Source organism: Agrilus planipennis, unplaced genomic scaffold, assembly GCF_000699045.2.
Source record: "Agrilus planipennis isolate EAB-ADULT unplaced genomic scaffold, Apla_2.0 scaffold88, whole genome shotgun sequence".
NCBI lineage: Eukaryota > Metazoa > Arthropoda > Insecta > Coleoptera > Buprestidae > Agrilus > Agrilus planipennis.
In genome coordinates this window covers 112,043-123,164 of record NW_020438872.1, presented here as the reverse complement: position 1 = coordinate 123,164, position 11,122 = coordinate 112,043, and the positions used below count along the sequence as shown (strand labels likewise).

Sequence of the window (11,122 nt, the reverse complement as noted above, 5' to 3'; positions counted from 1 at the left end):
GCACGGCGTTGTACGGGTGCGAAACATGGACAGTGGGCGCGGCGGAAAAGAAAAGGTTAGAAGCGTTCGAAATGTGGTGTTATAGGCGAGTGATGAGGATACCGTGGATAGAGAAGGTTAGAAATGAAGAGGTATTAGAAAGAATAGGAGAACAGAGAACAAAAATAGGCGAGATAGGTTGGTAGGACACCTTCTTAGGCATGAAGGTCTAGTCAGAGACATATTAGAGGCAGAAACAGGAGTTACGAGGGGTAGAGGTAGACCTAGGTTAGATTACTGTTCGCAAATAGTTAAGGATGTGGGTTGTTCTAGGTTTAGGGAAATGCGAAGATTAGCTCAGGATAGGAAAAAGTGGAGGTACGTGTCCAACAAGTCTTAGGACTGACGACCCTATGATGATGATGATGATGATGATGATAGTACTATCACTCAGTGGCGATCGATATTATTGATTTGGATCTTCAATTTTCGTCTTTTTTGTACTTCATCAAAAGTCAAGTTAAAGGCTTATTTGGCTAGTCAAAGAACAACGTTATGTTTGGTGCATTTTGTCATCCTTTTTAGATTTTTTTTTATATAAATATGTAAATAGTGCTTATATATGTACATGAATATGCGTCTGAGGTTGAGGCTCAGGCTGAGATTAAAAATTAGCATAAATTGAAGTAGCGATATTCCAACAGTGAGCTTGGTATTAAATTGGCGGAACATAAATTATTGCAGTAGGAAACAAAAAGGGCCATGTTTCACCTATGAAGGGTCATAAGATTTGACGTAGTGAAATGAGGCGAGAAAAATCTTTAAAGCCCCGAAGGCGGGAGCCAGTAAGTAACGAACTAACTAGGGACTATGTATGCATGTAGGTATTATTTATATGTGCATACGTTATATGTAATTTACGTATGTGGTATACATACAGTGACCTTACCTCATGTGCATAAATTACAACCAATTATTTCTCTGCTTCTGCAAACCAATCAAATCGGTTGGTAAATAATGTTATTTGTGCACGTAAAGTCAGTATAATTTAAATGTTATATATAGATAGTTATCTATTGATACATTCTAACTGAGACAACTGAAACATATCTATACCTGCCCACCAATAGCCAATTTATAACTGATGTACATACAGATGTATAAGTATTACATAGGTATATAATGCAGATTCGACGTAAATGATAAACAACTAATACTTATTGCTGTATTAAAATTGGGGTTTGACATCATTTGTTTATGCAAAATTTTATAGTGCTAATGATAGAAATTTTTATATTAGGTAGATTTATTAAATTGAAACAAAAAATAACTAACAGACATTTCAAAACATTATTTCGTTTTATAGCTTACTGAATTTCTTCAGAAGATTCTAAGCCTAAAAATGTATGTATATGTTTCGTTGAAATGAATTTATACAATAAAACTGATCTTCTTGCTAATTACTTGAATAAATAACAGCTAAACATTGTCCGGCTCGAAGGACCATTTGTGATTAAGGGTTTTTGCAATGAAATTCGAAACCTCTTAATATATATTATAGATATTAGGTAAGAGTATACGTGTGATGCATTAATTAATCTATCTCATCGACTAAAACAGCATAAAAGACGTTAAAATGATACTGCGATGGTACATGTTTCTATTCGGTCGAATTTAAAATTAAAATTATTGGGGATGACAATGGATGCGTCTACATTCTCCTTTGAATTTATATCTGTCGCAGTTCGTTTTTCATCCCTAGCATATTTATCAAAGGAGGAACAAAAACGTAAGAAATTCCTTGACGCTAATTCGTAACGGATGCGATGTAAATTTGATGTAAGCGGCAGTTCTCTCCCTTGCTTCACCTCTTTGGAAATTAAAAATGTCAGAAAAGAAATTTATAGGTGCTAGGTCTTTCGGCTGATGTATACCAAATAGAAATCCTCAAATATTATATATCACTAACAATAAAATATAAAATATAAATAATACCTAAAGAGAAGGTTACTCCGGTATGTTTGACCTATTATTTATCTGTTGTCAACACATTCTGATTATTTTTTCATTAACGAATAATAATTACAAGGACTGAAAATAAAAATACATTGTCTCACTCTCAATCTGTGATTTATTAAAAAATAGACTTGTTTTTCCTATGACGTCCGAAATAATGAGTATTTAAGGGTTGGAATGTAATTTTATTTTCAACTTGTAATTACTTTTCGTTACAGTATGACAGTCCATTCGCAGCAATGGTCAGAGTGTTGAAACATACCCAGTACCTATCTACCTACCTACTCTTAACATATACTTTTCTGTGTGGAGCACCCTGTATTTATGTTGCACAAATATCTTTGCATCTTCTATGAAAATACATAATATCAATAGGAACAATTACTTTAACCTACGTATATAAACCATTGAAATTGCCCGAGGACATTTGAATGTAAAAAAATTCTTTTGCCTTTGGGTTAACAAGCCACCGTCAGGACCTTGATGCTGTGCATACAATAATTTGTTAGTGTAAAGGGATTCAACCTGATACTATCAGTATCGCGTTACATTTCTTTCTAAGATAAGCATTAGAAAAGCAGGATTAAAATTACATATGCACCACCTTTTGTCTACTGTTGTACGGTGGATGTACAATTCACCCTCTCTACCCAACCTATGTATATGCCAACGTTATTATCTCCTTCGGAAAATACAGTTACCTCGCAAATATAGTAGCTACCTACTTACTGAATTAAACTTTATTGTAACTGCCAAGTATTATTTGGTGAACGAATGAGAAGTTGGGGCTTTGTACCTAAATTACGTATGATGTAATTAGTACTTGGATTTTAAAGTTAATGAAATTGGCGCTTCAAAGGATAAAGCACACACTTTGAGTAAGGGTTTTGGGCTTAGGGTTTGCCCGAGTCTGAATATTAATATGTTGCGATACCTAAGTAGATAATATATTAATATTTCTTTGCAAATACGTATAGACATATTTATGATATTTCTCACATGTTATTATGAACGAAATAGGATAGGGTACATGTGTGTGTATTAACTATATCGTGTACGTACCTAAACGATGACAATTGCAGAACAGATGTAAATGGGGAGGTATTGTAGAGTAAATAAGTGCAATAACATTTATCTACTTATAAGAAGATCGCTCTTAAAATTTGGTGCATAGAAAATCGTGGGTAGGTAGGTACCTATAAAAAAAAATGCTTAAAACTGATTGTTTCTCTTCTACCTGATCGAAGATGAATAAGGAGTAAAAGGGTAGGTAGGCAATAGCTTGGGGACAGAGCATCTTACCCCTCTTTTCAACTTATACATATGCGTAGTTTTGAGCCGGAATGTCATCACTCATCCTCAATCATTGTGCTACCGAAACCCCTGCAACATCTCCGTGTGCCATTTTTCTTAAACAAATTTACTCCCATTGTATTCATCACCGTTCTGTTTCCAGGATCAAAATTTACATATTTTATGTATACATATGTATACTTTCGCACTAGGTATATATATATATATGTAGCTATCGGTACGATTTACAATTCAGACATTCTTAGTCCAATATTGCAGTCAGATAAAAATAACACCAAGTTGAGAGTTTTAATTAATTAAATTTGGAGGAGATTTCAATGCTGCAGAGATACGAATATTACACACTAAAAAAATTTTCAAAAAAATTGAATTTTGTGCAATTCTTAACCATCACGAACCTCTAATTCTTAGAAAGTAGAAGTCAACCACCTACTCGAGTATTATTTCCTAATAAGGAGTAGATAAATGCAATGTCTCACGCCGGAGGGATTGTTGCGTTTTCGTCCTTGAAATCGGGGAAAAACCTGGAGGTAGTAATTAACCGTCTTATCTGAGACAGATAGATAATGTTTAAGTATTTTCGTGTGTAGAATTCACAAGGCCCTTCTGTGCCACATGCCGGCCAGTGGTGTACTTTTTAATGGAACTGGGGTGGTTGGTGGGGGCGCGAGGAACAAAAAGTGTAGTAGTTTTAATTGCATGTGACGAAAAGATGTAATTAATAGGTTGCAATTTGGTTTCCAGAGCAAACACTTCGCAAGCCGGAGGCATCCTCACATCACAGCTCAAAGCAGCCAATGGTTTGGTGAGTGGGGCAGGACTGGAACTGTCAACTCCGCCTCTGAGTAGCGCCTCTGGAAGTAACGGCGGCGGCGGCGGCCAGCTATGTTCACAAGACATTCAGGGACTGTTTGTTAACCAACACGTCGGATACGCTTCTACCGTGACGTCCTCAGGTGGCGGTGGCAACCTGCAGATAGTTAAGCGCGAACCTGAAGATCTCAGTCACCACCGCAAAAGTAGCTCCGTCTCGCCGGGACTCGACGGTGGATCCATAATCGTGAGCAAACCCAGACATAAGGTGAATTAAAGTTAAATGGTCATTTTTCTTCTCTAATCGAAATCGATGGTTCTTTGAGAACGTATAAGCACTCGCAGAAGTTTATCTGTTACTCGAGTAATATTTTTCTCGATTTTATTCTGAAATGAAAATGTAAACTACTTAGCCATTTCAGAATTTCAGTATCTGTTAGACCTTCATGCCTGAGAAGGTGTCCTACCAACCTATCTCGCCTATTTTTGTTCTCTGTTCTATTCTTTCTAATACCTCTTCATTTCTAACCTTCTCTATCCACGGTATCCTCATCACTCGCCTATAACACCACATTTCGAACGCTTCTAAACTTTTCTTTTCCGCAGCGCCCACCGTCTTATGTTTCGCACCCGTACAGCCCCGCATATACACTTTTAACAATCTATTTCGAATTTCTAAATTAATCCTTCGCTAGCATAGAAGTGACTTCTTTTTATTGAAGGCGACTCTACCCTGTGCTATCCTCTGCTTTATATCTCTACTACTCCTTCCGTCCTTACTTATCTCACTTCCTAGATACCTAAAATCAGCCACTTCTTCTAATCTTTCATCTCCTATCAACTCTCCGGCGCATAATTACTGGCTTGAACACTCGACAAAAACAAGTATTATTCGAATAACCAATTTTTTGGGGTGAGTATGCCAATCAAATTATTATTTAGAAAAATATTTTGGAATACGAAGAGATTTTTACGTATGCGAACGTGTTAAAAAATGTTTCGGATGAAAAGTTAAGGTAAGACAGTTGGGTATGTATGTGTAATTTCAATTGGACCTTAACGACATACCTCAGTCCGTCATCCCTTGAGTCCATCGGTCTGTCCGTCGTTTGCTACCTGTACGTCCGTAAATGCAATGGGCGGTCCTGCAACTCACCTGGCAACTTCAGTCCCATTCGGAACTTCGGTGTAGACGCCACGTTCAATTCTCTACTTATGATTAAATTACATATGTTATATTTTACATTATGCTGCATAAACGAAATGTTTGTCGCCAGTTTGAGTCGTAACGCGAGGTTAGGCGTACGGACAGTGTTAGTTATCGCAAAGTGACAAGTGATCGACAATAAACAGACGGTACTTTCTGAGTTGAATCGTTTTAAAAAGATTGAAATTTTTCATCGGCGACAAGTACCTAGGTATCATATACCTAATTCACGGCCGCTTGCGTCCGGCGGCGACAAATACCATTAGGACGTAAAATCTACTCTTAGATCGGCCCTCAATTTCCCTTTAGGTAAATAAATTTACAAATTTCAGGTAACAACACAATAAGGGTCAAAATTATAATATTTAAGTCGGAACCTTTAAAATCCTACTACCTACCTACCTACCTAACTAATAACAGATACAAATGTTATATATCTGGTGGGAATGTTTTCGATAAGGTTGTTTTAAAATTTTGCAAAAAAAATTATGATACTAAAGAGGCGCAATATATATATATATATCTATCTGAATACACATATCGCAATTGTTTGTTACGCGAATACTTTGAATTGGTAATTGGAGTTATGAATTTATTTGAATTCGTTATACTATACATAATCGATCTTAACAAGTTCGCATGAGCGTAAATTATACTTAAAAAAAGTGTCCCTATTTAGCCGAATGTACCAATTTTGTCATTAGTTATTATCGATACGTCTTAACTGCCTATAGGTGCCAAATTGTAATTACATAGACAGGCACTGTCGCGAATTTAATAGTAGTCTAACTTTGTCAAACTTATTATTGAAAGCCTCATAATTACTATTTTCACCTGGATTAGTTTATTTTTATGATGGCCTTTATTAGAAACTATAGAAGTGTGTAGTGATTAAGAACGATACATGATGGTCTTTCACAATTTTAAATGTCGTTGAAGTAAACGTTACCAAAAACATTCGTAAATCATTTTTAGAAACAGTTGTTAAACAAAAACTTTTTTATTGCGTAATCACCGAAGAAATTTCTGCCAATTGGGATGAACAATTACCTTCGTATATCTATTAAGTTTTTCGAACTGTATGTGTACCTGTCTAATACAATTTCCAAGGTATCGATATCAATATCTACTGCTGCTTTAATATAATAATTTCGAAATCTGATGTTATAGAAAGTTATTTTTTATTATAAACTATTCCGTTTATGAATGGCAAGTCGTAATAAAATTAATGGTAGATACGTTCGTACCCAACTTACTATACATATAAGTACATAGACTGATAGTTAGGTACCACTTGTTGCGTTATGAACTAAGTGCATGTAGGTAATACAATAAAACGTCGAAAATTGCAAAAATGCCGATTATGAACTGAGACACTATATCGCAAACTAAAGAAAATATTTGACGTTAATGGATGTAAACGTTTATGCTTGGTCTAGAAAACCGATTTATTTCATGCGAATTTATATTTCGGGCACGACTGTTTTAGTCTACTAAAATTTTATGATACTCAGTCATTTACATAGCTACACACGTGTTCTTAACAGGTTACTACTAGGCACACACTAGTGTCAATGTGAACCAAAACTTTATTGAATTTTGGTATTCGTTTATGTTTTATTCCGTTAGTTTCAGGTACCTGCTTATATGTACAACTATATTCTTTTTTCACGAACTATATCTACCTAATATCTTTTATTTTATTTTATTTTCAAACGAACAAATCACATTTTAACACATTATCTAGAATAACAGTACCTAAGTAATGTTAACCGCTGTGTTAAAACGAAAAAAATAAAAAAGTGTACCCATATTCGTAGCATGTTGTATACATTAGAAGTAGAAATTTCCAAGAAACGCTTGGAACTTTGTACTTACGTTAGTGCCTACGTCTATTATAAAAATCTGAATTGTATACGATGTCCAATAAAATCGAGGCCAAATGAAATTAGTTCTGATTAAAATAATTAAATGTAATTATAGGGAGACATGTCTTTTTACGTAGGAATACTGAAACGTTGTAAAACACCAAAGTTGCAAGAAAATTTATTGCAGAAATAACAATAATTGTGCTTCATCTTCACCTGATGGAGGCACTGACATGTGATGAAACTGTTGTTATTGTTTGTACAACAACTTCGGCGTTTTAAGTACTTTATTTCAGGTATATAGATACTGATTTGATTACAATTAGTAAGATATTATTGACGGTAAGGTAAACTTCAGCTCATGCGGCAAAGGGAAAATTGAAATAGTACCTATTTTCAAAGTCAATTTATCTATATGTAGTAGATATTACACACCCATTGGTAATGTTAAGATATGTTTTAGAGAGTTGATATATTTATTAGGGTATGCGAGTAGGTATGTAGATTTGCAGTGAATATATTGTAGGGTATTCATCAAAAGCGCAAGAAGTATGATTGATATATTGGGATATGGTTCAGGGCAGACAGGGTGTCAAAAGGACGCTTAGACAGATTCAGATTCCTCTCATGTTACCTGTTCTGCACAAATACAAAGCCGTCATGCGTGCTAAGTTTTATACACACGCTGCTACCTTTTAAAAAACGTACCATTGTATGCAACAAAAGATATGATACCTTCCTATAGTATAATACCCTACCACCGCTACTACTTGTTACCTACACGTCTCCCATAATTTACCCACCTCACATTTTCAAGCCGCAAACCTAAATAATAACTTACACGACATTATATTTCAGCTGTAAAAGTCAAAATCATTGAAACTTTCTTATGCACATTATCTACTTAATAATTTTATAAGTATCCATAAATAATCATCCCGTACATCTTCACTACTTATCGCACCAGAAAGGGTACATATCCATAACTTTCTTTTTTTATTGTTAAAGTTGTTTCTCATATTTGAAATAAACGCGAGTATCTATCTATTACAAAAAAATCAAAAAGTAAAAACGTTAAAAAACTAAACACGTTTCGACATCCAAGGTGTCATGATCAGTTAGAGCAGCAGTTAAATTTTTAATTTAATTAACTGATGCAACGTTTGATTTTCAGTAATATTTTCTTTTTTTTGACTGAAAATGTTAAATTTTGAATTTTAATTTAATTCAATTCTGAAGTGCGGCACTCTGATACCGATTGTAGACGTTGAACTGGTGCGATTGGTATATAAAGGTGTTAGAAAGAATTATTTACACAGAAAACATGATTATGCATTTATTAGCGAAGCAATGTATTTACCTGATAGGCATATGTATATAGGGCTGTGCTCAAAGGTTTCAAGTACCTAACTACCTGCGATCGAGTCTTTCAACAGTCAAAGGGAACAAACCAAGTTACGTACCGAATATGTTGACGGTTGCTGCCGACATAGAATACCAAACGATAGGGTAGCTAAATTTTAACAACCGACAAATAAATTGGTAGTTCTATAAACAATTTGTAAAATTCGATAATTGTGAGGCAATTAAATGTGATCATCACGTCTAATAACATAAATCCCTTTTCTAGAGTGGAAATACATATTATATAAACAACTAAATGTTGAATGAAATGTTTATAAAGGGGTTGTTGTTGCAAATGGTTAGGTATCTACTCGATTACATACCAAGTATGTTTTGGTGAAATAATACACCTGGATGTACATTATTCATGCAAAAATGTGATGTATCTTTTTATAAAAGTAGATTAAGCAGATTTTAATTTAGAAAGTTGCACATTACATGCATCTAATCTTTTGAATACGCCCATGACTGTTCCGTATGCACTTTCCAACCAACCACACTATAGTCACTTTTAAATATTATCTTTTGCATTTTCGTTTCGATAGTTTAGCAAATAGAAAGTTTCTCTCATAAAATAATCTAATAAAATACAATGTCTACAGTATCTTTAACAAACTTATGTGTTGATATGACAAAAGAGTGGCCCTTTTGAGGTTTTTATGTCTGTAGGTACAATGTATTGACCAATTAATTAATTGCCATTGAAAAGTAGAAGGGAATTCCGCAATTACCCTGCACTTAAGTCGTGCGATTTTAAAATACTAATTAATATGCTGAACTAGATAATAAACTAAATGTTGATGGCTGCTTTTTATGGTCGACTATGGTGATTTTTTGTCTGTTTAAGTTAAATTCTACAATAAATTTACCTAATATTGGTTAGCCTGTGGTAAGTGGGATAAACATATTCACGGAATATAAATTTGCAATCACTAGGATAAGTAGGTATAGCATACCCAATCTCTCATAGCATCGATAGGAGTTTGCCAATATATAAACTAGTTAAGATCATTTCAGACATAATCGCGTAGATTTTTAATTATATTTACTGAAAGCAAAAAGTCCAGAAACCGTTATTTTTAATACCTAAGTTTGTAGGTATATACATTAGAAAAAAATATTGAAACGATTTTACAAACATAACTTAACATTATATTTAGTTTTAGAAAATAAATGTTTTGGTAGTAAGTATATTGAAAAAGTGCAATAAGATTAGCTATACTTATGTGTTGTGTGTTTAGGACATTTTATTATTAAATTATGCGATCATTAAACGTTGACGAAGGGGTAAGTGATAGAAAAAAGTGACGTTGATTGACGATCTTACATTAATCTTTTAGCACTTCTCACAGATGCTAGCTTTGTTCATAATATTTATTCAACGAAGCAAAGGTAATAAAGGATGTGCCATTTAGATTTAAGAATATAATATTTGGCATTCTGGTCGAATAGTGGTAAAAACAAATACATACTGTTTATATAGAAATATCTAGGTATGAACAGTATCTTATGGAATTTTATGTAATGTAGGTAATTGTACGAAATAGGAAACTAAATTATGAACAAGATCTGAAGTTGAAAATTGAAATATATGTATAGGTACTTAACAAAAATAGATAATAAAATGTTTTTCCGTCACAAATATGCACATAGAAACTTATAGAAAAATCCTGTAAAAATTAGACCAATTCCACCACACTGTTAAACCTGCTCCTGCTGTTGTTGTTTAAGTGTCACATAAATGAGTTTTCTGCTATTCAATCAAAAATAAAATAAACTTGTTGCAAGTCCTTTTCACTGATTCAGTAATTTTTCGCAGAAAACGCAAAGAAAATTTGGAGACCAACGGCGGTACACATTCAAGGAGCGGTGCAGGTTTACCAGTGGCGGTGCCGCGGGTAATGGCCGAATTGCCCGAGGGGGGCAGCGCCCCTCCCGATGACCAACAAACTTGGCGAGCCTACTACGAACACCCACTCACTGCAGCCACCACTGCTATGTTAAATATCGGCGCCGGTGGCACCGATGACCAAACAGCCACAATGGGTCTGATCTGTGAATATTACAAAGTGCCATCATTACTTTCCGGTGATTCCAAGGATAAATTAGCTGAATTATGGCCGTAAGTCTACTCAAATTTTATCATTTCGTTCATAAATAACTATTACCATATAGTACTATCTGATATAGCAGTATTAGCATCTAGCAAGGAGGACCTAGAGATCAGTGCTGTATGAAAATAAATAAAAGTAAAACTAAATTACTGGTATGCAAGGGAAGAATAGGTAGGGAAAGAGCGAATATAAAAATAGGAGACTAAAAATTAGAAGAAGTGAAAAGGAGTTTAGATATCTATGAAGTCAGATAAGTCAAGACGGAAGGAGTAGTAGGGATATAAAGCAGAGGATAGCGCAGGGTCGTGTCGCCTTTAATAAAAAGAAGTCACTTCTATGCTCGCGAACAGTTAATTTAGAAATTCGAAAAAGGTTGTTAAAGGTGTATGTTTGGAGCACGGCGTTGT

The 11,122-nt window shown here is 34.5% G+C and overlaps 1 protein-coding gene across 2 annotated transcripts in view; it reads left to right on the top strand.

Moving 5' to 3' along the window:
- LOC108743120 (protein grainyhead) overlaps window positions 1-11,122 on the top strand; it is a 42,254-nt gene that overhangs the window by 21,133 nt on the left and 9,999 nt on the right. For both annotated transcript variants that reach the window (XM_025978482.1, XM_025978485.1), the window contains exon 3: window positions 10,421-10,723. In XM_025978482.1, coding sequence (XP_025834267.1) covers window positions 10,421-10,723 — 303 coding nt within the window. The remainder of the gene's footprint in view (window positions 1-10,420; window positions 10,724-11,122) is intronic.